Source organism: Oncorhynchus tshawytscha, linkage group LG11 (genome assembly GCF_018296145.1).
Source record: "Oncorhynchus tshawytscha isolate Ot180627B linkage group LG11, Otsh_v2.0, whole genome shotgun sequence".
In the NCBI taxonomy this organism is placed as follows: Eukaryota; Metazoa; Chordata; class Actinopteri; order Salmoniformes; family Salmonidae; genus Oncorhynchus; species Oncorhynchus tshawytscha.
In genome coordinates, this window is record NC_056439.1 from 1,000 (window position 1) to 27,014 (window position 26,015).

A 26,015-nucleotide genomic window follows, 5' to 3' on the forward strand; every position below is an offset into this window, starting at 1 on the left:
GCGTATTGAATACACCCCAGGATTCCATCAACTCACCATACCCCAACCCAACAGGTGGCGCTAAAGGTAAAGTGGTACACTTGTAGGTCGAGATTCTATTAATCAAAGAAGAGGTTAGCCAAAATACTTGTCAACATCACTACCTCAGTGGACACATCTCTTTTAGTTTAATCTGAGGAATTTGTCATTGCTAAAGTAAATAACGCTCCCCCCACTAGGTCTATTTGTTGCTATCTTCACTCAAGTCAAGGCGTAATTGCTGACATAATCCACCTGATTACTCAAGGTAAATATTGACAACCTGTTGTGAATGTGTGGCTAAGCTAGCTAACGTTAGGTAGCTAGCTAACGCTTAAAAGCCAGGTATAGCTAACTGTGTTTATTAACATGTTGACTTTCTTTCTGGGGTTAATTATCTAGGTCTCTAACTGCAAGTATTTCACAGTCATTGATTTGCTAGCAAGCTATCAGTTGAAGACTGTTCCAGAACAGTCAGTTTGTTATAGCTAGGCTAGTTAGTGTTGTACCGGTCAATGAAATTACTGTACATTTTTAGTACCCCAACAACTTAGAAACCTCAAGCTTGTGCTGAAGCTTTACGGTGGAGGCACAGTGGCTGAAATGAGACGATCTACTGCGAGCTGACTAACTGTTAGTTAGGTGATAACTAACGTTAGCTGCTAAACAAAAGACAAGCTGCCAGTCGGCTAACAAAAGCAGTTATTTTGCCAAGCAAAAGCCATTTGTGTAAAGATACCTGCTAAAGTAGGAGCTCAAATTACAATAGAGCCTTTCTGTTCATGTTGCAACGTGTTCTCTCATTTCACTTCTACTCACTGGCAAGCCTGGTTCAGCAGTTCCACAGCCTGCACCTGGTTTCTAGGCTGTACGACTCACCTAATTGGCAAAATGAATCACGCCTGGTCTCCTAGCTAAGTAAATGACTGTCCTGGAACAGCATTCAACAGATGGTGAAAATCAATAGTTACTTGCAGTTAGATTTAGATAATTTGGGAGGGGGACACCGTGGAAAGTTACTGCTACGGTAACGTTCCAGTGATTGACCCTGACATGACCACCTAGGCCTATCTGATGACATGCCATTTTAAGATTAGCTACGTATCAACCGTTCCCATTGAATATGGGGTTTTGTACAGAGTAGCCAATTATTGTTTTTGGGGAGGTCCTGCAGTACTTTAAAGACTGATAGCTTGAAGGTATCAATAGCTAGCTCCTACTACAGAGACATTACCATTGCTGGATAAAAAAAACTCCAGCCATTAATTCCATTGCACGGTGTACAACTAAAGGATAAATCGATGACTTGTCTGGAGTACACAGGGGAATCTTTCTGGGTGCTCATTTGTCAATGTCTCGAAGAAGAGGCACGGCTCCCATTGCTGTCCTACCAGTATGTGTCTTGGATGACTCGTATGATTATGGTGTCATTCACTTGCCTTGTTGTATTTGGAACTCTTGCTGACATGTTTATGTTGTAGACTATGTTCGGCAGCATCTGGGGATACTTCTACACGTCCTTCCTTAGATACTGGCTGAAGTGGTTCATCAGACAGGTGACAGGGAAATGCGAGCTGCAAAGGATTTGTGCCGGCTACAAGCCTGGGGCGCCCAGGACAACGAAAGCAGGTGAGGTTACATTCTAGAGCTAAATAGTGTTCATTAGGGTAACAGAACATGTTTTGTTACGGAAAAACAACAATTGGCAGTCTCTAATTGGGCAAGTCCAGATAGTCCTCCCCGTTTTTCCTCCATTCGATGCCCAAAGAACACTACCCAGCCCTTACGAAAAACAAGTTGTCAGTTGTGCTATTCATTATCATTTTGAACTGTTTTTAACCTGTCATTTGATTTTTCTTCATTCAGAATACTCACTCAAGAACTCCAAATCTAAGGTAAATGTTGGAAATCATTTCTTTCACTTGATTTTTACTGAAGCAGGAATGCATGGTTGACTAGTTATCATACAGACAACCACAATCAACTGTTACATTTAACCCACTTAACAAATCCATTGATCAGTACCTCGATGGTTGCTATTCACATTCTTATCAACAGTTCATGGGCATTTCCATGGTAATAGAGAGATGTGGAGACTCTGATGTTTCACTTTTAAAATGAATGGGAAACAAATACCAATGATTGCAAAGTTAAACAAAACATACTATGCAGACTACTTTAACAATTTCCATAGAATATTTTACAAAAACACATTTAGTTGAACAGTGCAGATGCAAAGTTTGGTAATAAAATGAGGGTTTGTGCTGTTGGTGTTGTCATTCACTTACCAAACGTTTGCATCTGCACTGTTGGAAGTCGTCGTGCATAGTTGTATGGTTTGCTTAACTTTGCAAATATTCGTTTTTGTTTGGCATACATTTTAAAGGGAACAATTCTGAGTCTCAGCATCACTCTGTTACTATGGCATTTCCCCCATACAAAGTTAAGGCAGTAGGTAATACATAGTTGGTTGTTCCATCATCTGACCTCAGTGATCATCGTGCGTGTTACATCATAGTCTGTAGGAGAAGTACTAACACAAACTCTGAGCTATTACCATGGATGAGATAACTAATCACACCATCTCTCTCCTCTGTCCCTCCATCCTTTTCCCCTCCCTCTCTCTTCCTCTCTCTTCCTCTCTCTTCCTCTCTCTTCCTCTCTCTTCCTCTCTCTTCCTCTCTCCCTCTCTCTCTCTCCCTCTCTCTCTCTCTCTCTCTCTCTCTCCCTCTCTCTCTCTCTCTCCCTCTCTCTCTCTCTCTCCCTCTCTCTCCCTCTCTCTCCCTCTCTCTCCCTCTCTCTCCCTCTCTCTCCCTCTCTCTCCCCCTCTCTCCAGCTATTAAGAGCTGCTGTGGATGTGGAGGAGGATGGTTTGGAGAAGCATCTGGATCTTGTCATGAGGGAAAAGAATGTCAAAACGCAGAGGGATCCCACGTCAGTCTTGTTACCCTTTACAGTTTTATTCATATTTTATATAGATTATTTTATATGGTATGTATTGATGACTAATGTGTGTCTCTTTGGTCCTAGGTTTAAGGTGAATCTGAAGCTGTGTCTCTTACAAATAACGGGATACAGGAACTTATTCACGTCCGTGGAAGAGTTGAGGAAGGAGAATTTTGACTCGGATAAAGTCCAACACGAGGAAATGCTTTTGAAGGTACTGTGGCCGTTATTTTTTTTTATGTCAATGACTAGCATGGAGCAGTGGAATGTTTCTGGATGAGATGATTCAACATGACTGTTTCAAACTTTTTAATATCATCTCTGTTTAAAGGTAAGTGTAAAGCATTAACAGGGATGGACTTGTCTGACTCTACAGTTATGGGACCTGTTGATGCCCGGGGTCAAACTGGAGTCCAGAGTTACCAAACAGTGGGGCGACATTGGTTTCCAAGGCGATGACCCCAAGACTGACTTCCGAGGAATGGGCATGTTGGGCCTAACCAACCTTGTGTGAGTTATGTTGTCTGAATGACTGTCCAGTCCTTAACAATCTAACCTTGCTCATTAGTATTCTGAAAAGTTGTTGTATATTTTTTCTCAAGTTTAAGCTAGATTTCTTAACTTTTTAAAATTCGATATCTTGTTTATTACAGGTTCTTTAGTGAGAACTACACTGAAGAGGCTCGGCAAGTGCTGTCCCATGCAAACCATCCCAAACTGGGGTAAGGATTACGTAATGACCTCATTTTAGAAGTTGACTGGCCTGTTGAACTCTGTTCTTTATATGTCAGCTGTTCTGTTGCACATTTCAGTATATTCACTCATCTGTCAATAGTTGTGTTTGTTTTAGCTTGCCCAATGTACTGGGTGGGTAGAGTTTCCACATTTGAGACTTTTCCATTAGTCCTAAAGTGAAATCTCTGCCCACCTGGGCCCCAAACAAGCACACCCAAAGTAAACCTACTTTGACAACATTTATAGCCTTTTAATGATTATCATATGTGTGTCATGTTTCAGGTACTCCTATGCCATAGTGGGTATCAACCTGACGGAGATGGCGTACAGTTTACTGAAGAGTGGTGCTCTCAAACCCCACTTCTACAACACAGTGTCTGGGAGACCCCAACTGCAGCACCTCCATCAGCTGTTCTGTAAGTGTATGATAATCTCGCTCAACTCTGTTTGTCAGTAGCATACGGGATAACTCCCTGCTTCAGGTTACCTAAACCCCTAAGTCTGTCTTGGCCTCCCTGCTTCAGGTTACTCTGTCTTGGCCTCCCTGCTTCAGGTTACCTGGTGTACAAGTTTGATAAGTTCTGGGTGGAGGAGGAGCCCGAGAGCATCATGGAGTTCAACCACTACAGGGAAAAGTTCCACGACAATATCAAGATTCAACTACGGGACCCCGCCGTCGCCCTCACCATGACGGATAGTCCAAGAAGTAACTGACCGACCAACCGACTGAACGGCTCTCGCTTGGACCTAATTGGGACCACCAGAACCTCGATACACTACAGCGTACTTCCAAATCTATAAGGGACATTTAGAGCTAGCTTTCCCTTCGATCTTAGTTTAGACCCAATCTACACACTTTTTTTTTAAAATTTGTATAAATTAGTGACTAGTTTTTAGAAATAAGTAAGACCAGGTGACTGGAATTCAATCCTCTGCCTCAAATAATGACCATTCCAATGCTTCAAATATTACAAAAGGGGAAATAAAATAGTAGGGCACTAGTTCTATGTAGTTGATTGGCTGTGTACGTTTTCAGTGGACATGGAAAGGAATTACACAATAGTTTGAGGAAATGGAGATTGGTGAATAATATTAACTAGCTGGTAACTAGGTTTTTATTTATTTAACAAAGTCAACAAGTGCCGTCTCGCATGTATTCATAATAACTTTGCCTACTCATTCTCATATTTTTCCTTCTTGCTCAGGAATCAAATGTCTCCAGAGAGGGAATTTATATCGTAGTAGACTTAAAACTAAGGAATAATTTGTTTACCTAATGCTCAATGGTTGTACTACTTACTCAGACACGGAGAGCTCTGTGCATGTTTTAATGCGTTTGAATTGATACCGTCATTGTTGTCAATACATTTCAATAGGTGGTGCTGAGATTACTGGTTATTACGCCGCTGCCTATTCCACACATTCGTACAATATTGTCTTTGCTGAAAGCTGACTTTGTATGGTATTTTGTCTGTTATTTATAGGCTGTGGGCCCTGATTTTGTTTTTTGAAGATGATTTGACATTTTGTAGACCCAGTATGGATCTTTGTAACGACTGACACATGCCCAGTGTTAATAAATGAAACTTCTGATGTGATGTTTTTGGATGTGTGTGTGATGACTGTCAGCTGTCAGGCCGAGATTAAATGGAGCGTGTAATGAACAATACAATGAACACAGACAAACAAAATAAGTATATTTATAAAGTTCAATATATTTCAAATTACTAACGTCTAAATACTAATTATTAAACTATAACTAATTAAATTTTTTTTGGGGGGAATTAAAAGAAAGGGGAGACCTAGTCAGTTGCACAACTGAATGCATTCAACTGAAATGTGTCCTCTGCATTTAACCCAACCCCTCTAAATCAGAGGGTTGCGGAGGGGGCTGCCTTAACTCTAGTCAATTCCTAGAGTACTCTGTATCCCAACCCTAGTACACCTGATTTAAAGTAACAGCAGCTTGCTGATTAGTTCACATTTGGCAGGTGTGCTAAATACACTATAGAGAATGGCTAGAGGTCCACAAGGACTGGTTTGAGACTAGGAGAAGTATAGGTCAAAATAAATAACAATAGAGAAAATAAAACTGTTCTCCAAGGTAGATTCACTTCAAATGCACTTTCATAACTCCTTTTTTAACAAAGGATTCCTCATTATTCATACAACATGCTGACAGTCGAACACAGGAATCTTAACGTTATGGATCGTGGTCCATAGTGTTCCTGTAGTCTGTCTACACTACATTGTGGGTCCAACTCAATATGGTGAGGGTTTGTGCGCTTGTCATCATCATGCAAAGGGCTCTTTGAACGTAGGAATGAAGTTAACTTTTGTCCTCCATCTTCTGCTTTCCTACCATCATGACTCTCTTGAGCTGCTCAAACGACACAAACATCACAACGTTCCATGAGCCCAGCCTTAGAAATGAGGGCACAAATCTACAGGGAACAAGAGAGGACAAATTAAACATTAGTTTGGGAGAGACTTTCAACTAAAGATCCCTGCGAATGCTCCAAAGTTTTGCTTAGTAGAGTTCAGAGGTGGCTGCTGGGAGGAGCTATAGGAGGATGGGCTCATTGCAACGGCTAGAATGTTATAAATGGAACATAGTCAAACGTGGTTTAAATATGTTTGATTCCATTCCAGCCATTACAATGAGCCAGTCCTCCTATATCTCCTCCCACCAACCTCCTCTGGAAGAGTTACTGTGTCAAGGTAACCACCCAAAACAGCAAAATCAATTATATATCATTGAGGACTCTAAAATGTACAACTACATCCGACTGCCTTGTTCTATCAACAGACTGAAGGACACCGGTCTGTTTGTACAGTGTGTGTGACTGTCTGTGAGCTCACCCTTTGTAGAAGGCCGTGGGTCCCTCTTTGGTGGCCATGGTCCAGGCACAGTTGATGGCACTCTTATACTGGCCCGGGGGAGAGTTCATGTATCGTGTCTTCACCACGTCCACCGGAGAGGCAATGCAGGTGGTAACGAAGCCGGCGCCGAACGCAGAAGCAAAATGGCACGGGAGGTTATCTGTGGGAAAACGGTCATCATAAGCCCTTTTGAAACACTGTCACAAAGATATCAATGGGCACCTATTTTCAGTATGATTAACAATTTTAGATTTTGTGGATACCATGTTTGTAAAAGTCAACTAGCCAGCTAACTAATTCAACCAAAAAGTGCAATTCATTTTAATGGCCTGTATTTCAAACTCAATTTGCTAGCTAGCTAATTTGTTTCCATAGAAATAGAATGAGAACATATTGTTATGGTGAATCCATTATGACACGTGTAACTAATCATTGTTTAAAGATTGAACCTTAGATGAACTAGTGGATTAACACAGATGTATAACAGAAATGCTGACACTAAAGTTAATGTTCAAGTAGTGCCATGCAGATACATTGTACTGTATAAGGCCTCTGTCTCGAGGCCTACAGGAAATCATTATCTCTGTTTTATACCGCTTTGTTGTGAAAGGTGCAATAAAAATCCTTTAGATAAATGTTAGCTCTGTGTTATTCCATAGCTGGACAGAATATTATGTACCAATATGTATACTGTTATCAGGCTTTCAAGACACATGAAGGACAAAATAGCGAGAGGGCATGTGGATTTCTGCCCAGTCAGCTGTCTCGCTGTGACTGTATGCACCAATAGCACCCACTCACCTGACAACAGGTTGTGCCTAAGAATGGCCTCCTTGATGAGGTCATAGGTCACAAGCTCTGTGCAGTTGACCAGAGCGTTCCTAGTGATGTTGGGTAGACAGCCTGGAGTGAACAAGAAGCAGGTCGGTTGGTTAATAACCCCAATAGTTATACCAGAATTAAACCACTAGTCTATCATTAGTAAAAGGCTCAAGAAAACTCAACAACAACCTGCAAAGCCAAGTTTTATTTTCAGGTGCACTCAAGTTCTGTCCTATGGGATCATCAACTTTGCAGCATCTGCTCCAATCAATATCTGTACATCCCTGACATTGAATGACAGTGACATAGACAACAATCATTGGTCTTTTCTATGCAAACAGTTTCACTAAGGACAAACACAATCAATGGGGCTCAAGGTTAGCAGCAACACAACAACCCCAATAGTTATACCAGAATTAAACCACTAGTCTATCATTAGTAAAAGGCCCAAGAAAACTCAACAACAACCTGCAAAGCCAAGTTTTATTTTCAGGTGCACTCAAGTTCTGTCCTATGGGATCATCAACTTTGCAGCATCTGCTCCAATCAATATCTGTACATCCCTGACATTGAATGACAGTGACATAGACAACAATCATTGGTCTTTTCTATGCAAACAGTTTCACTATGGACAAACACAATCAATGGGGCTCAAGGTTAGCAGCAACACAACAACCCCAATAGTTATACCAGAATTAAACCACTAGTCTATCATTAGTAAAAGGCCCAAGAAAACTCAACAACAACCTGCAAAGCCAAGTTTTATTTTCAGGTGCACTCAAGTTCTGTCCTATGGAATCATCAACTTTGCAGCATCTGCTCCAATCAATATCTGTACATCCCTGACATTGAATGACAGTGACATAGACAACAATCGTTGGTCTTTTCTATGCAAACAGTTTTACTATGGACAAACACAATCAATGGGGCTCAAGGTTAGCAGCAACACAACCAATGGAGATATTGGTGTTACTTGCAAATCAACCGATTGGGCCCAGGGTTGTACTGACTAACCTTTCCAGAGCCCGCGGATGCCCTCGTGGTTGAAAATGTGTTTGTAGGCCTGCATGGTGCCCGTGTAGCGACGAGCCACCCCGGTCAGGTTGACCTGGGCCTGGAAGCGGACCTTCACCACGTCAGTGGGCTGGGCGAAAGACACAGCCATGGCCCCTGTGGTGCAGCCGGCCAAGATACGGATACCAATATTTGCAGCTGGGATAGGACAGGGGCAGACGGGGTACGAGGGTTTGTTAAGTACTGAAAGGATGATGATTGAGGTACTATATGATGCTTCTTCTCTTGGTACAAAATATGTAACATCACAGATTATTATCTCCGATGAATTATCCTAATTTACTGTCTGCTCCGCCAGAGTAGAAGTTTTTGACGTTGTCATAGAAGCCGATCCTGATGGAGGCAAAGCACATCTGTCTCTGTAAGCCCGCCACCAGACCGTTATACAGCGACCTGGGCCCCTCCGTCCGGATCATGGTACTGATTGTCCCAAACACCCCCCTGTAGCGGATGCCCTTGGTAGCTTCCGACGCCACCTTCTCTCCCTGAATCTGGGGTACACAAGTGTCAGTGTTAACGGAGGTCCCCAAAAGAATCAGTGTTACAGGAGGTGCCAGTAAAATTCAGAGTTACAGGAGGTCAGACTCAAGTCTTCAGGGCTGGAGGTGGACAATGAACCATTACCTGGAGTCTGACTTTGGCTGTATCCAGGGGAAAGGTGACCAGGTCAGCGATGCAGGCGGCTGAGCCAGCACTCAGCAGCTTCACCCCCAGGGTAGGGGGTGTATCGGAGGGCTTCATTCCCACCATGGTCCCTGGTACTGCAGACAGTGAAGGAGGAAGAGGGAAGGATGTCAACACTGCCGCATCTTTTCTCTCTTACCATCCTTGGAACTTAGAAAAATGCTGTGCATACTTAGGAAATTGTTGAGTAAATATGCCGGTCAATTTGTTGATTCGGTTTCAAAAGTACAATAGCCTGTGCAGTGTGCAGCCTATTGTTGTGGCAGGAGGGATTTTGTGATATTTGAAAACACATTACATCATAATAACAACTGAACAGCATTGATTACAATAATCTATACAATCAACCAGCTCAAATAAACATCAGTTATATATAGGGGTGGGTTGCACCAACATGGATTAACTCAAACTGGGTTTAAGGTCAATAACTGGGTTTAATCAAGGTTTAAACTGGGTTAAATCAAGGTTTTAAGTATTCATCTTGTTGCACCACATTTTAAACCTAGTTTTAAATTCATCTTTGTTAAATGTAAACCTTCTTCTAAACTAAGTTTAAATCTTCTTGCTCTATTGTTTTAAAATGAAATGAAAATGTAGATAAGGGATTATTCTGAACTGCTCCTGCAGGAGGTTTAAATTGATCAAATGTCAGTGTATGTGCTTCATTTTCAGTGTGATTAACACTCTTGTGGATACCATGATTGTAAAAGTCAACTAGCCAGCTAACTAATTTGACCAAAAAGTATAGTTTTAATAGCCTGTAGAAAGGACACAAGCTAGCAATGACCAGTGCTAATTTGTTTCCATAGAAATAGAATGAGAACATGTTGCTATGGTGAATCCATTATGACATGTGTAACTAATCATAGTTTAAAGATCGAACCTTAGATGAACTAATCCAGGTTTAAAATTAAATGGTGCAACACATCTCAAAAAGAAACCAAGATTTACAAAACCTATATTAGGTCTAACCAACAACAACAAAAAATTAAACCATGTTGGTCAAATCAAATCAAATTGTTTTGCGATACACATGGTTAGCAGATGTTATGCCGAGTGTAGCGAAATCTAACAGGTAATATCTGAGAGTACTTACATTGTTATTAATCCTGTGGTTTAAAATCCGTTTGACTAGCTATTGGTTTACTGCAGGACGTGAGAGCCCAAACTACAGTCCCAGGGAGCCAGCCTAACCCTGAAACAAGGAGTTTTGCATCCTCATATTTATTTGATTTTTTACTGACTTGCCACAGAGAGAGGTGTTACTGTGTGCAGGAGCATGGGCCAAACCAAAGTCCACTCACTGTCAAGAAAGTCAATGTCCAAATCAACACTACAGCAGCGCACAGCTTCTAACATTTGTGAAAAACAACACATTTACCAGTACATTACTTTGAAACTACAATGCAACATTTAATGGGAATATTTCATTAATCTCAGTGCAATGTGGCAACATTCACCACTCATTGTGTAATGGTACCTTTTGTACCTTTTGTCATAAACTCAGCAAAAAAATAAACATCCTCTCACTGTCAACTGCTTTATATTCAGCAAACTTAACATGTGTAAATATTTGTATGAACATAACAAGATTCAACAACTGAGACATAAACTGAACAAGTTCCACAGACATGTGACTAACATGAATGGAATCATTTGTCCCTGAACAAAGGGGGGAAAATCAAAAGTAACAGTCAGTATCTGGTGTGGCCACCAGCTGCATTAATTACTGCAGTACATCTCCTCCTCATGGACTGCACCAGAATTGCCAGTTCTTGCTGTGAGATGTTACCCCACTCTTCCACCAAGGCACCTGCAAATTCCTGGACATTTCTGTGGGGAATGGCCCTAGCCCTCACCCTCGGATCCAATAGGTCCCAGACATGCTCAATGGGATTGAGATCTGGGTTCTTCGCTGGCCATGGCAGAACCCTGACATTCCTGTCTTGCAGGAAATCACGCACAGACTGAGCAGTATGGCTGGTGGCATTGTCATGCTGGAGGGTCATGTCAGGATGAGCCTGCAGGAAGGGTACCACATGAGGGAGGAGGATGTCTTCCCTGTAACACACAGCTTTGAGATTGCCTGCAATGACAACAAGCTCAGTCCGATGATGCTGTGACACACCGCCGGAGACCATGACGGACCATCCACTTCCAAATCGCTCCCGCTCCAGAGTACAGGCCTCGGTGTAATGCGCATTCCTTCTACTATAATCTCGAATCAGACCATCACCCCTGGTGAGACAAAACTGCACCTCGGCAGTGAAGAGCACTTTTTGTTAGTCCTGTCTGGTCCAGTGACGGTGGGTTTGTGCCCATAGGCGACGTTGTTCCCGGTGATGTCTGGTGAGGACCTGCCTTACTACAACAGGCCTACAAGCCCTCAGTCCAGCCTTTCTCAGCCTATTGCGGACAGTCTGAGCACTGATGGAGGGATTGTGCATTCCTGGTGTAACTCGGGCAGTTGTTGCCATCCTGTACCTGTCCCGCAGGTGTGATGTTCAGATGTACCGATCCTGTGCAGGTGTTGTTGCACGTGCTCCGCCACTGTGAGGACGATCAGCTGTGTGTCCCATCTCCCTGTAGCGCTGTCTTAGGCGTCTCACAGTACAGACATTGCAATTTAGTGCCCTGGCCACATCTGCAGTCCTCATGCCTCCTTGCAGCAAGCCTAAGGCACGTTCACGCAGATGAGCAGGGACCCTGGGCCTCTTTATTTTGGTGTTTTTCAGAGTCAGTATAAATACCTCTTTAGTGTCCTACGTTTTCACAACTGTGACCTTAATTGCCTACCGTCTGTAAGCTGTTAGTGTCTTAACGACCGTTCCACAGGTGCATGTTCATTAATTGTTTATGGTTCATTGAACAAGCATGGGAAGCTGTGGTTAAACCCTTTACAGTGAAGATCTGTGAAGTTATTTGGATTTTTACGAATTATCTTTGAAAGACAGGGTCCTGAAAAAGGGACATTTCTTTTTTTGCTGAGTTTACATAGCTATCTACCACAGAGTCTTTGGAACCACTGGGGCTCTTTTACTCTGTTCACCCCACAGCTACCAGCAGACCTATATGAATATCAGAATGATCAGTAACACAAAGATGGGTTTACTGAATGTAATCATTCACTTCATTACAACAATATGTTGCTTATCTACAACATTTTTAGCAATAACATCAGTAACGTGCAGGGGACCCATCGTTCACCAGCTGTCGAGAGGCTTGTCTAAGCTCTCAGCCAATAGGAGTTAGGGTGTGGAGGACAGGGGCTTAAGGTGGGAGAGTTTAATTGGCTAACAGCCAGATTCATGACAGTCTGTCAAAAGGTAACTGGTGTTCCTGATGAAATTGGACAGACCAGGTGAGATAGTTGGCTTCATTTCGATTGGCTGCCTATTGATAGATATGTTTAAACATACCAGGCTGTAGTGTTCAGTCTGGTTTAACCATGCTAGCAGCTACCTTAATTCTCTACAATAAGATACATGTCACTATGAAAAATTGTGTTTTTAGGGGGACAAAATGTTTGAGCACATGTTGGAATGGACTGATGTCCCAGAACCGTTCAAATCGTAATGCTGGCACATGTAGAGTGAAGAGTTTGCCTCTCGGTCAATATACAGAGGTGACAGAAGTGGGAGGGTTGTGACGTGAACTAGGGACTAAAGGTCAAATGGGGCTGATAAGAGTATTGCCTTACAGCAGGGTGTTTTCCCTCTCTCCCTCTTCAGCTCAGCTACCTAGAAACGCCACCTTCTTATGTAAAGACTTAAAAAACAGACCCTGGGCCTCCCGAGTGGCGCAGAGGTCTAACTGGCAGTGCTAGAGGCGTCACTACAGACCCGGGTTTGATCCCAGGCTGTATCACAACCCATGATCGGAGTCCCATAGGGCAGCACACAATTGGGCCAGCATCATCCGGGTTGGGGGAGGGTTTGGCCGGGGGAGGGGTCATCATCGCACCCTAGCGACTCCTTGTGGTGCGCCGGGCAGCATCCGAGTTGTTGAACAGTGCTTCCTCAGGCACATTGGTGCGGCTAGCTTCCGGGTGTTAAGAAGCGCGGTTAGGCTGACCACCCAGGTTCATGGTAAACACACAGGAATGAGAACTTGATAAACAGAACATTATTGGTTAACATATTACCCCTGTGGACAAAGAGGAAAAAACAGTGATTGGAGTATAAACAGAAAATAATCCTAAAAGCAAGAGGGAATTGGGGACATTGTTTGCTACCACACATAAGACCGTATGCTCTTTACCGTGAAGGCTCTGGGATGAATGGTAAAAAAAATAAACTATCATTCAGCATCACACATGATTAATTAGATGTTAATAATTTAATAAATCAAATTCTTTATCCTAACAACACAGAACATGAATTAAAATCCAGTGTTCTACATCAGTTTCCCAAAGTCGGTCCTGAATCAGCTGTGTAGTGCAAGGGCAAACACGTGTACCCAGGGGGCCCCAGGACCGAGTTTGGGAAACCCTGTTCTACATTCTAATGACCTTTGAATCCATAATTTAGGGACATGATGCTTTGCTCAGGTCCTGGGATGAACAATTATTACATAACTGCAGTCAAAGGAGGACAGAGAATGACGTATTAGCAGACCAGTAAACACTTCAAAACCCAATCCATTACTACGTTAATGGATTAATCATTGCTAGAGAATGTTCCCATATGCATTACAATGGCAAGCTCTTATTGGTCAACCTGAACCACACCCCCAAGCATCTGCAGAGCAGCAGATGAGAAGAAAGCGAGAGATTTCACAAACAACCTGTATGTGACAAAGTCTCTATTTCAGCATGTCTCCCACGCTGACACTGCACACCATTGTCGAAGCTAGAGAACTGCAAAAATGTTAGCCATTAACCCTTCACTTCCTTAGAAAGGTAGAAAAGAAAAAGTATTTGCAGTGGTGGTATTAGAGATTTTTCCCTCATTTTTTCAAATGTTTCAAATGGAGCTGAGTGGACTAGACCCAACTGCTATCGCATTGGTGTCTATGGGAGAGCCACCCCTTAAGTAGACAGGAACTGACCATTCTTTCACTGATAAACAGCCTGATGAAAGCATCCTCATTTATCCTGATCTTTGGTGGCATTGCAGAATTTTGGGTCTGATTCTGGAACATTCTCTTCTCCAGCAGAGGGTGCTCCGTCTCCATCTCTGTATAGATCCGTCTTCCCCTCTCAATGTCGAAACAGAGCTTATCAATATTTATCCCAGGCTACAGTATGAGCAACCCTAATGAATAAATCCCATAAAGAGACATGAGACATTTTTAATATGTAGCGTAAGACCGTTCATTCTACACTTTTTAATTAGTTGAAGTGGTACACTTAAAATCATGACCTTTGTACATGACAAAATCATTCACATTGGAACAAAAAAATATATAAAACAGCGTAAAAATATACAGAGCAAAAAGTTCAAAAACATTGTTTAAAAAAAAAAAGAAAGCTTTTGGAGTGTGCTGACGACGAGTGCAGGAGTGGCACAGAAAAAAGGCAGAAAACATGCTTATGGAATTAAAAGGAAAGATGTTGTAAATGTCATTTCTTTCCTGATAAAACAAAGTGCGTGTGCTCTACAGTTCAGTATGCAGGCTAAGCTACCACACAAATTAAATCTAAACAGTGTTTTCCTTAGTGAATTAGTACATCTAGCCAGATAAAGCTTTCACCACCATTCATATTTCATTCCAGTGCAAGTGTGGGTTATCCTGAAGTGGCAGCAACTAATCTTCCCAACTCTAGAAGTACAGTCACTTCTTCATTGTAGCTAAAGGATGCTACCAGTCTTAACCATTGTTTCTAGTGTAAATTAGCGGCTAATAGATTAGCAGTGAGTACAACTGCCCCACAAGTTGCTGTTAGTCAATTAGCCTAGCGGCTAATGAGTTAGCGGGTGACAGAACTCTACAACGACTGAGCAGTGTTCCTCTGGGACTGTGACAGGCCACTCCTGGACTGGGCTGGTGGTCTGTAAGACTTAAACATCATGATACGTAGTAGTCTAACTGGTTTAGCTATTATTAGTAGTAACATGTATACATGACTTCATATAAAGTACAGCAAGCACAGCTAATACATGTACAGTACACACACCACAGCTCTGCCTGAATTCCTTTTGAGGTCAAAGGTCAATAAAGCCCTTTTTGTCCTTCCCTGGTCCCTCTGCTGAACAGAATCTAACCCTAAAGATAAAACAGGTTGTTGACATCTGGTAAAATACATTGCTAAGAGCAGGTATTTATTTGATTTTTTTACTCTTCTAGTATTGCACACAAATGTTAGACTTATCAGTTCTAGCAGACTGTCATTCTTGTCACCCAACAAAGAGGAGAAGACTGGGTTTTTCACGTTGTACATTTACATGACCTGTTTTCCGAAGCAGTCAACCTACCGAGCAAGAGTCTGTCTCTGTAAATTCTCTTTTTCATTGAGGCATTATTACCCAGACAGGGAGATCTCATAGTCGCTAGCGGACAGTAGGGAGCACCCCACTTTCCTCACATTCTTGGCATTGGTGATACGTGCGGCCACCTCCACTGGCTTCTCGAAGTAAAGCACCAGGGCCTGCTCAGTGAGCACCGATGCCAGGAACTGCTCAAAGGTGATGGCCCAGTCTTTATCTATGCTGGTGCTGTGAGGCAGCCCCCCATTTCTACCATGGGGCCCACCTTCACCGTGAGGCCCGTTCCCTCCCCCATGGGGCCTGTTCTCGCTGCGCACCAGGACCGTGTCGTCATTAATGTCCTCGCAGTGAAGCTTGTCGTCGAGCTCATGGGAGCCGCCGCTGAGCACCGAGTAGGACGACATGGACGTGTCGTCTTTGGTCTCGTCATCTGAGATGAGCATGGAGGACGATGTCCCTGTGTCCTTCGGGGACGAGTCCTCCAGCTTAATGTCCTCCATGGCAGACAGCTGCTCGCCCCTGCCATCCCTCTTCGCAGGGCCACAGGGCCTGGCCTGGCTCTCCTCCTTCCCCTCTCCCTGGCCCCTCTGCTGGAAGACACCCCCAGGCTTGGTCCCTCCATCTCGGGCTGGCCAACTGCTTTTGGCCTCCTCTGGATCATCCTGGTCCTGCTCCTCCTGGTCCTTGGAATGGCAGAAGAGCTTGCCCACCTCGCCCATTTCCAGCAGCAGGCTGGTGACGGTGGCCGTGGCGTGGTACAGCTCCTGCTCCTGGGCGTCCTCGCTGAACATGTTGTACAGTGTCTTGCACAGCTCTATGAACTGGCTCTGAAGGAGAGAGAGAGAGAGGAAGACATACAGGTTAGCCTGGGAAGGAAGACGAGGTAGATTCATTGGCACGACACACACAATTTCATAGCCTCACACAGCCACATTGATCAAGTGGACTCCACTGACTCCCCCTGGGGAGGTGGAGTGGTTCTTAATGCTCTTACCTGGTTGAGTTTGGGCAGATCCTTCATGTTGTCCAGTTTGTTCTTGGTGCCCTGGTTCCACAGCCTCAGGTAGTGGCGGTAGTCAGGGGTGTGCAGTTTCTTCACTGTAGAAACAGAGGTGGCTGTTAAGAGTTAAAAGCTAGCAGCCTGGCACACTGACTATTTATAGGAGGCCATAACAACAACTAATGTATGTGCTGTTGTCAAGTAGAAAGTGTTGAATGAATAAGAGAACATGCACCAATAATGCCCTCAATAAACTGAAGTGGCATGCAGGCCTAGCTTGGGGACCATTTAACATGCAACACTCCCAGTTGCACTTTGAGACTGTTCAATTCTATTAGGAATCTATTGCTTTAATGGGAATTTTATTGTCTGGAAAAATCAGTAAGTATATCGTCCCTAATCAGCGACCGTAGACAATTTTTGCTCCAAGAAAACATGATACATAGAAAAGTAACAGTGCTTCCCCTTTTCATCCCAGACTTTTGGGATATGTGTGTATGGAGTCAGATGGTTTGAAATCATTTCAAATAGGAGGGAGATTAGAGAGCTACAGCTAAGTTCCTTACAGTGAGATGAGTGTTCTTGAGGTACAGTAAATAAAGGCCTTTGCAACAAAAAAAGGAACATGAATGGTAGACTTTGTGGCTTAAGGTATTATCATTTAGATTGGAGCATTTACAAACTAGCGATAGATATGCATGTCTCATAACTGTTTCATAGCAGTGCGTACCTTTCTCAGTCTTGAACGTGACCCTGACAAAGCCATCATCCTTCTCGCTCTTGCACTTGGGGTCAAGGCCTGGAGGAAGGGAAAGGTCAAGAGTGCAAAGGTCAAAGGACACATTAGGAAGTTATCTGAAGAAGACAAAAAAAGTGGGAGGTTGAAATAGGTTGATGCATGCCATGAGTGGAGTGTGACTGATTGAGAGCACATAAGGCTCTGGTCAACATTAGTGGACTATACAGGGAAAAGGGTGCAAACATTGTGTAACCTCTGGCGTGTTGATGAGGACATGGCCTACCATTGGAAGTTTCCGGGGTGATGTCCTCAAAGAAGTACTGGGTGGCCTCGAAGGCAGAGTCTGGTTCCTGCTCATGGGTCACCTCTGGGAAGGGACAGGAAGATACAACATTTTGGGCCTTACCATTGTTATTATAATTGATAGCATTTATATAGCGCCTTTCCAAGTGCTGTAAGGGGCGTTATCATAACGCCTCAAACACTGCAGTTGAAAAAGTGCAATATAAATTGTATCCATTTATCATTATCTTTCCATCGAGGCCTCACACATCCCAATGTTTGATCATAAGTTTGAAGTAATTTCTGTATCCTCTTCTCGCTAAACATCTGTTAGTTCTCAACATTTTTCATTCTGCCAGAGACAATGTTTCCTTGTGGCTGGCAAAGGAAAAAAGCTAACCCCATCATTCTGAGAACCAAAACAATAGCTGCTTCAGGCTTTGCTGTTATACAGGGAATTAACACGAGCTGAGCCAGAGAGCCATGAAAGCTCTTCTGATTGAGAGGTAGATTTCCAGCAGAGTGAAAATACTGCTGTGTGAGTCTTGAGCACCATCCAACCGCAGCTTCCCTTCTATATATGCTCAACCAAGCGAGGGAGAGAACAAAATAATTCATCTTTGCTCCTTTACAGTAAATAAATCCAATCCCCTATCCTTAAAACATCCTCCCCTCACTCAGTTATGACAGCATATAAGGAGTATAGATTTCCCTCTGGACTTCTTTCCCTCTCTGTGAACAGTACACACACACACTTACCAGGAATCACATGCATCTTGTACAGGAGCTTCAGTTTCTCAGTCAGATCCCCATGGCATAAAACACCTGAAATACACCATAGATGCGATAATTTGTCATAACATTTCATTATGTCTATATAGACTTAATATCCATTTTGACCAGTTGCTACAATCATTAGTCAACTTCTATTTGATACACCCCCTCACCCACCTCCACCAATACTCACTCAGTCCACTAATAAACTCCCGGAAATTAATCAGAGAGTCTCCGTTATGGTCCAGGAGCCTGAAGAAGCGCAGGGCCAGGGGGTCTGCGTGGGCCCCGTTGACAGGGGCCCAGGGGAAGAGCAGGGAGAACAGCCCCCTGAACTGCTCCAGGTCGATGCGGTACTGCTCCAGGTAGGGCAGGCTGGGGTCGTGGCGCTCCGTGGGGTTGCTGCCACCCGTTCCGCCCCAATAGCAGCTGGTCAGGTGTTCCGCCTGGAGAATGAAGATGGTAGAAATAGATTTGATAGATTCAACAGGGTTTTAATGTGAATGAAATAAATATATTACATTTATGCAGCAGTTTTCTAGAAAATGTTGAAGTATAAAGAAGCGAGGTGGAATGAGACCAAATGGTGATACCTATGCTAAATGTGGGAAAATGTGGTCGCCCATAGTGAGGAAAATGCATATAGATACCGCTGAATTGCTTTGCACAATGTTTCTAATGGATAAGTACATGATATCAGAGAACAATGTGAACATTGCACAACATTGGGTATTAAAAGTTCTCTACTTCTAACATCTTATACCAGCAACCCTGACCATTAGAACTGTGCTGAAGACTCATCAGTCTTTCTCCATGTCCTCTAACAGGACTGAGCAGTGAGCGTCCGTTGTGTTAATGGATGAAGAGTAAAATGCTGTTGCCAGGGTTTTAGGTCTGTCTCTATGGATATTAAGTACCGGCTCCAACTATAGCCCATAATTCAGCGTTGCCATGGCAGCAAGGCACTATGTGAGAGCTAGGAGAAATGAGACGCCCTGCCAAAGCGAAAGGGAGGCTGAGGAAAAGCAATTCAGGAAGAGATTAGTTCCTTTAAGTTCCTATTGGTTAGAGGGCAGTTCCATTTAGTTCATATTGGCTACAGCATGGCTGTCACTCACCTTGAACAGAACATAGAGCTCCTCCAGTTCGTCGATGCTGAAGGCAGTCTCCGTGACAATGGTTCTGACCTGAAAGAGAACAGTGGATTTAGGAGCTGTGTGAGGAGATCAGAACTAACCAGCATTGAATACAATCAGAAACAATGGCTTAAAATGACTTGAAATCCTCCACACCCAACATCGGGTGTACCATACAGTGTGTGTAATAGCAGGGGTCGTTACCACGTTGCGTTTGGTGGTGTCCTCGATGGTCTGGATGACCCTTAGCCTCTGTTTGAAGCGCATCTGCTCGATCACGTCTGCCCGGATGGAGCCAAACTTCTACAAACAGCCACACGGGACCGAGAGAGAGAGGTCAACACTGCTGCTATCCTACAGCTGGGATATTCACTGAGATTGCATAATCACCAGCCAGAGTAAAGGTCAAAACAGAGTGACAGTTCTACCAGTGAATACACTTGGGTCTAGGAAGCATGGTTGGGCTGAATTCCATTTAAACTTAATTGACTGAATTGACCCCATCTCTGACAGATTGAAGGAGTGATTGAATGACGGTGCCCTGGTCATGTTGAGAAGACTCACCTCGTAGGAGCTGCGGACCAGCTTGAAGATGTCCACCTCCGGGTGGGGATCCCCATCGTCTGTCAGCAGGGAGTGCAGGTGGGGGATGGGAGGCAGGGTGCTGTCCTTATTGGACACGCTGTCCAGGTACCTACACACAAACGTGTCACACAACCAAATCCTTCATATTGACAGCTTATCAATATCAAGCTTTAATTGAATTAAGAAGTGTTCTTACTGCAGTGTTTCAAAACAAGATGATCTCTCGTGTCACTTCCGCCAACACAATTTGACCTTTGACCCGACTCATGGGGTCTGCTCTTTGAGTGAAAAACTAAAGTACCATGACTGACCAGCAAACCCATGTTGAATGACCTAATTGGTTATGGTTAGGATTAAGGTCAGGGCAAAGGTTAGGGTTTTAGTTTTAGTTCAGGTTAGGTTCAGGGTTCCAGTCATGAGTTGGCCTACCAATCATGTCCCTTTAGTCCAGGGCTGTTCGAATTCTGGTACTGCAGGGCTAAAAACCCTTCTGGTTTTCATCAGACCTGGTGCACCAGGTGAATACAATTAACTACCAGGTAGAAACAAATCAAGAAGTGTTTCTGCCCTCCAGGACCGAAATTGAAAAGCCCTGTTTTAGTATCTTTGGCCCCTTGTCGGTCTTCCACCCCATCCGTCCTCACCTTCCCAGCACGGTCATGGCCTCTCCATCGTCCTTGGCCCCCAGCAGTTGGTGGATGTTGGCGTGCAGCACGCTGAGCGCCAGCTGGAAGATGACCTTGATGCCCTCGTAGAAGAAGCAGTCGACCACCACCACGGCACTCTCGAAGGGCATGACACTGAGGAACAGGGTGAGGAACCAGGAGAGGGAAATGGTAGAGATGACTCCCAGGTCCTGCATGCAGTCGTAGAGTTCAGGGACGTACTCCCTGGCCAGCTCCTCAAAAACACCCTGGTCTACCAGAGCTCCTGGAGAAAGAGAAGTGGGAGGTTAGCAAGACAGAAAAAAATAGGCCTATGCGGACACTGATACAGTAAGAGGGAGAACGATGCCAACAGATATGCACAAAGACTGAGGGACACATACACACATCTGAACATAAAATAGAGACACTGAGACCAAGTTAAAAATGCAGAGGCTAACACACTAGTAGACCACAAAGCCACCCATTGCCCTACTACAGCCTCATTCCAGAAGCTTCCAACTGACCTACGACCCTGGTGTTGTAGTAGTCAGGCAGCATTCGCTCACACAGAGCCACCAGCAGCCAGAAGGCCTCCTCCTCTTTAGCATACAGCAGCAGCACCGACGTCACAATGTTCATGGCCTAGGAAGAACCACCAAGATTATTCAGAATAATACATTCAACTTCTATAGCGCTTTTCTTTACAGAATCTCAAAGCCCTTCAAAAAGCAAAACAAAAATCAAATTAAAACAGCTATGTGACAGTAGGTCTGGACTACAGTTTTCAGCCTGGGTTAAACGTCTTCAGAGTTTCAAGCTGCCAACAGATGGACTGGCAGTCAAGAGGGAACCACATGGCTTCGACCCGCAGGGGGAACCAAGATTAGGGACCCGCGGGGGAGTCAGGACAGCTATAGAAGTGGCAAACTACTATGTGACTTGACCATTTATAAACTGAAGAGCAGTGTGAATGTTTGTGTTGTAAAATAAGTGTGTGTGTAACAAGCTCTCACGATCTCACTGCAGAAACAGATGTTTGTCCACAAACATAACATTTTGAAGATTAGGCATTCATTCTGAATGGTTAAGGGTTAAGGTTTGGGATAGACAAAAATAGTGCTTAGCGCTGGGATTGAACACGTGACTTTCAGAGCCGGAGCTCGCAGCTTACGCCATCCCTGTCCACAGGACTTAAAGGTAATAGCGCCAACATTGCCCCTAGAGGCCGGTTTTGAAGTAATCTCGTGACGTTCTGCTTTGGCAGTGGATCTTGAGCGACAGGACTGGTGCGTCTGTGTGTATACTATATACCATGCGTGTATACTATATACCATGCGTGTATACTATATACCATGCGTGTATACTATATACCATGTGTGTATACTATATACCATGCGTGTATACTAAATACTATGTGTGTACCTGGCAGTAGCCTATGTTGGGGTTTCTGAAGGCGTAGGCAGTAAGGACCCTTCGTAGGGCAGCGATCCCCATCTCGTTCTGGAAGGCTGGGTGTTCAGGGAGGGAGCGGTGCAGGTCTCTCTCGATCTCCTCCGTGGCCAGGTTGTACTTCCCCATAGACTTCTCTACCAGGTCCTCATAGTAGCCAGGGTGGGTCGCCATCTCGTTGATCGCCCCTGGGGCGGGATATAGGGACCACAGTTAGTATAGCATTAAACGAGGCCCATTGGCACCAGACCGTCAGCCAATTGCCGTTTAAAAAAAAATGGTCGGGTAAAAGTCTGTTGAATCATAACACCCTCAAACTCACTCTTCTAGCGCAGTCAAACTCAGGCTTATCAACAGTTCCCACTGTGACAGTGAGTGTGAGTAGAGGGAAAAGTATAGAGGATGCATTCAAATTCTGCATCTTCTTCCACATAAAAACACAGCTAGCGAGCTTCGCCAACAGAGACGCTAGGCTAACATGTAAACACACCAGTCCCTCCAGGAAGTGCAGATGTATGGCTGCCATGGCGACTGCGGAAGGTACCACAAGTAGGTCACTAGGGGACGGAAAGAGCAGGTAGATAGTCGCTAACTGTTAGTGCTGTCGCGTGGGTGCAAGGAATTTCTTCCAGGAAGAAGAGGCTGAAGTATAAAACATTGTTTGGTGATCTCAGCAGTGACTCTCCCTGTAGGCCAACTGGTTCTTCAGGTTTATTTATATAGGTCAGCTTTTCACAGCTACGGTGGTCACAATGTAGGCCTACGTCTCTAACACAACCCCTACATAAGCTGCTGTGTTTGTAAAGCCTGGTTAACCAGACTGACAGTGTTCAGTTTGGCGTACAGTAAGCAGACTATAGAATGTGTGCTCTCACTGTAATATGCTGTAGCAGTGGACGTGAAGCATGCAGCCCAGTTACAGGTTAGATACAGTACGATACTGCTGCTCCGGCAGGAGATGGGAATGGAATGCGTTGCCAAGGCCAAGCTAATGAATGTTTAATGAGGCTACCCAAATCCATATGTACACTGAAAGAAAAGCTAATATTTGACTATCAATAATTCTAATACACCTGGATGATGAACCATTCTGTGCTCATACCACAAAAGGGGTTTGGGAAAACCCAAAACTAAAATCTGATGTGTTTGTCCTGTTGTTTTTCCTCCTGTGATAACAATAACTATAGTAATGAGATGTGTGGTCCCACCACACGATGCCGAATGCAGGTTAGGAGTTGGTGTATGAGCACGTAGTACTGTCTATCTGTGGTCTTTGAGTGTGTGTATCAGCACGGCTTGTGGAGATACAGAATGAGTGAAAGTCGAGTATATGAATGTCAAGAACCGGGGGGCATAATGTAATATACAAATGACTATGTACAGTGAATGTGAGATCATGCCCACGCCGGACTGTTTGTGAGAACGCGTGCGACTGTTGGCCTCACCGGAGAAGAGCAGCCACAGCTCTCCCCTCATGTTCTCTGGGATGCCTTTAAGCACCAGGTCCTTGGTCTTCTCTGTACGGTACATACACACCCCCTGGCCGTACTCAGTGATGTGGTTCTTCCACGCCTGTTCCTTCAGGAACTCCTTGGCCTGGGGAAAAATTAAAATTGACAGTTAATAATCTTGCATGTGTTGGAAAGAGAAAAAAGAGAAATGTCATGAGACATTTCATGCCAGTAAAGCTCCCCTTAGAGAGAACTACAGAATGATGTTCAAGGACAGAGAGAGCGAGAGAAAGAAAGTAGACATGCTTACATTGTTTCAATACACGCAGAATGTAAGCGAGAGAGATCAGGATGGTTCGTAGGAGGCAAAAAACTCATTACCACCTCATTAAATAACGAGCCAGAGAGCCTTCAAAGCCTAAACAATATTTCTAACTTTCAACACAGACGTATGCAGCACAAATACTCCCCTAGAGGTCTCTGAAGAATTTCATTAAGGCTTTATTTACTTCAATTAACTTGGATTTAATATACTTCCCACACACTTCCCCCTTCCTTGGTCTACATCTGCAACTTCCCTACAGGCCTTTGAACTGTGCAATGCAAAGCCAGCTGGAGGTTAGCACAGGAACAGAACACACTGACTGTAAGCCAAGCTTTGTTTTAGATCAAGGTTGAGACACTGATGGCACCGACAGACATGGCCGCTCTGTTTCTGGCTCCTAAGCAACTTTGCTTTGTTGTGTATTGTTAGATATTACCGCACTGTTGGAGCTCGGAACACAAGCGCTTCGCTATACCCGCAATCACATCTGCTAAATAGTTGTACACAAGCAATACAATTTGATTTGAGGCTTGGGAAAAGCCTCAGGTTATTACATGCAGATATTGGATTCCCAATGGCTTATTCAGCATGCAGGTATATACAAGCAATTACAGTTTGTTACAATATTTTGTCACTGTAAATAAATGTATTCAACTCAATTAATTTAGTCCAAGTTCAGTTCCATCAATCATGTGCAATCATTTCAATTCTCTACTATAGCATCTTCTTGTGTTCGACCACATGTTTATTTAACTAGGCATGTCAGTTAAGGACAAATTCTAATTTACAATGACATTCCTACCCCAACCAAACCCGGATGACGCTGGGCCAATTGTGCGCTGTCCTATGAGACTCCCAATCACAGCCGGTTGTGATACAGCCTGGATTCGAACCAGGGTCTGTAGTGACGCCTCTAGCACTGAGATGCAGTGCCTTAGACCGCTGCGCCACTCGGGAGCCCCCAACAGAACATTCATTGACCGTACCAGTTTGGGGTTGAACTCCTCCGGCGGCGGCGGGTACATGGTCATGAGGGCCTGGGTGGCAGTGGGCACGCTGTTGTCATTGAGGTTAAACTGGCGCTCACCCTCGGAGGAGCCCTCTGAGCCCAGACTGCTGCGTTGGGGACTGCTGGAGAGGAGAGAGCCCTGCTGGGAGTACACCTAGAGGAGAGAGAGACACAGATTCAGGATCAGAATTAGGAGATTGTTAATGCAGTCAATTATCATGAGTTTATCATAACAACTGTTCTGAGACCTGTGATGAGATGCCAAACTAATATTACTGAGAATAGACCTGGTGGAGAGCAGAACAAGTCCAGGATCAGGGTAAGGATAGTTAATGCAGTGTGCTTTATGATAAGAGCTGATCAGAGACCTGTGATAATAATCATGCTAAGTATTTACTGAAGACCTGGAGTAGAGGGAGACTTATCAGCAAACCTGGGGAGCAGTTGTGGAAGAGTATAGACCTAAATGATGTACAACATCCTAGATATACAATGACATAGATGTGCCCTCACCTCATCGTCGGAGCTGTTCACACTCCCGGTGGTCTCCCTCTCGAAGTAGATCTTGGAGGTGGTCTGCTGCAGGAAGTCAGAGATCCTCTGGACCAGGAAGTCCCGGTCCTTGAGGTTGGCGAACAGGAAGGTCATCCTGTTCTTGGTGCTGATGGACACTGGGCTGGGGAAAAGTTGGAGCTGTCTGCCTTCTCCACTATCGTCACCTGGGAGGGACAGACACACAGAGGTCTGTCACAACAGATATGTAATTCATGTATCAGTCACAACAGATATGTCAGTCACAATAGATGTCAGCCATATGTCAGACAACAGATATGCCAGTCACAACAAATCAAATGTTATTGGTCACATACACATATTTAGCAGATGTTATTACAGGTGTAGCGTAATGCTTGTGTTCCTAGCTCCAACGGTGCAGTAGTATCTAACAATTCACAACAATACACACAAATCTAAAGTAAAAGAATGGAGTTAAGAAAATATATAAATATTAGGACGAGCAATGTCAGAGT

General features: G+C 44.1%; 3 protein-coding genes across 3 annotated transcripts in view; 1 reads left to right on the forward strand and 2 right to left on the reverse strand.

The window, feature by feature from the left end:
- The first annotated feature begins 1,481 nt into the window (after positions 1 to 1,481).
- On the forward strand, positions 1,482 to 4,725 carry LOC121847701 (ELMO domain-containing protein 2-like). The gene is made up of 8 exons (XM_042329615.1): positions 1,482 to 1,647; positions 1,885 to 1,913; positions 2,855 to 2,952; positions 3,049 to 3,178; positions 3,341 to 3,474; positions 3,618 to 3,686; positions 3,982 to 4,115; positions 4,253 to 4,725. Exons 1-8 carry the CDS (start codon positions 1,503 to 1,505, stop codon positions 4,411 to 4,413), a joined length of 900 nt encoding a protein of 299 aa, XP_042185549.1. The 5' UTR covers positions 1,482 to 1,502; the 3' UTR covers positions 4,414 to 4,725.
- A 1,278-nt stretch (positions 4,726 to 6,003) lies between these two features.
- LOC121847702 (mitochondrial uncoupling protein 2-like) lies at positions 6,004 to 10,345 on the reverse strand. Its single transcript, XM_042329616.1, has 7 exons — positions 10,259 to 10,345; positions 9,103 to 9,239; positions 8,762 to 8,969; positions 8,419 to 8,616; positions 7,384 to 7,485; positions 6,562 to 6,742; positions 6,004 to 6,143 (listed from the first exon to the last, which is right to left on the reverse strand). The coding sequence occupies exons 2-7, from the start codon at positions 9,226 to 9,228 to the stop codon at positions 6,029 to 6,031; spliced, it is 930 nt and encodes a 309-aa protein (XP_042185550.1). The 5' UTR covers positions 9,229 to 9,239; positions 10,259 to 10,345; the 3' UTR covers positions 6,004 to 6,028.
- Positions 10,346 to 14,451: 4,106 nt separating this feature from the next.
- LOC112232053 (TBC1 domain family member 9) overlaps positions 14,452 to 26,015 on the reverse strand; it is a 28,489-nt gene continuing 16,925 nt past the window's right edge. Inside the window, 16 exon segments of the mRNA XM_042329617.1 lie at positions 14,452 to 16,417; positions 16,585 to 16,688; positions 17,321 to 17,389; positions 17,613 to 17,696; positions 18,371 to 18,436; positions 18,579 to 18,831; positions 19,504 to 19,572; positions 19,726 to 19,824; positions 20,086 to 20,215; positions 20,751 to 21,036; positions 21,278 to 21,395; positions 22,176 to 22,390; positions 23,648 to 23,798; positions 24,965 to 25,141; positions 25,501 to 25,676; positions 25,679 to 25,706. Coding sequence (XP_042185551.1) covers positions 15,626 to 16,417; positions 16,585 to 16,688; positions 17,321 to 17,389; positions 17,613 to 17,696; positions 18,371 to 18,436; positions 18,579 to 18,831; positions 19,504 to 19,572; positions 19,726 to 19,824; positions 20,086 to 20,215; positions 20,751 to 21,036; positions 21,278 to 21,395; positions 22,176 to 22,390; positions 23,648 to 23,798; positions 24,965 to 25,141; positions 25,501 to 25,676; positions 25,679 to 25,706 — 2,817 coding nt within the window. The 3' untranslated portion in view covers positions 14,452 to 15,625.

Excerpts from the sequence above, each read along its gene's own strand:
- LOC121847701 (XM_042329615.1), top strand. The coding sequence starts at position 1,503 with ATGTTCGGCAGCATCTGGGGATACTTCTACACGTCCTTCCTTAGATAC. Across the intron at positions 3,179-3,340 it reads ACGAGGAAATGCTTTTGAAG|TTATGGGACCTGTTGATGCC; the intron begins GTACTGTGGCCG and ends CTGACTCTACAG. Across the intron at positions 3,687-3,981 it reads GCAAACCATCCCAAACTGGG|GTACTCCTATGCCATAGTGG; the intron begins GTAAGGATTACG and ends GTCATGTTTCAG.
- LOC121847702 (XM_042329616.1), bottom strand. The coding sequence starts at position 9,228 with ATGGTGGGAATGAAGCCCTCCGATACACCCCCTACCCTGGGGGTGAAG. Across the intron at positions 8,617-8,761 it reads CTACTCTGGCGGAGCAGACA|CTGCAAATATTGGTATCCGT; the intron begins GTAAATTAGGAT and ends GTCCTATCCCAG. Across the intron at positions 6,743-7,383 it reads TAGGCACAACCTGTTGTCAG|ATAACCTCCCGTGCCATTTT; the intron begins GTGAGTGGGTGC and ends GTTTTCCCACAG.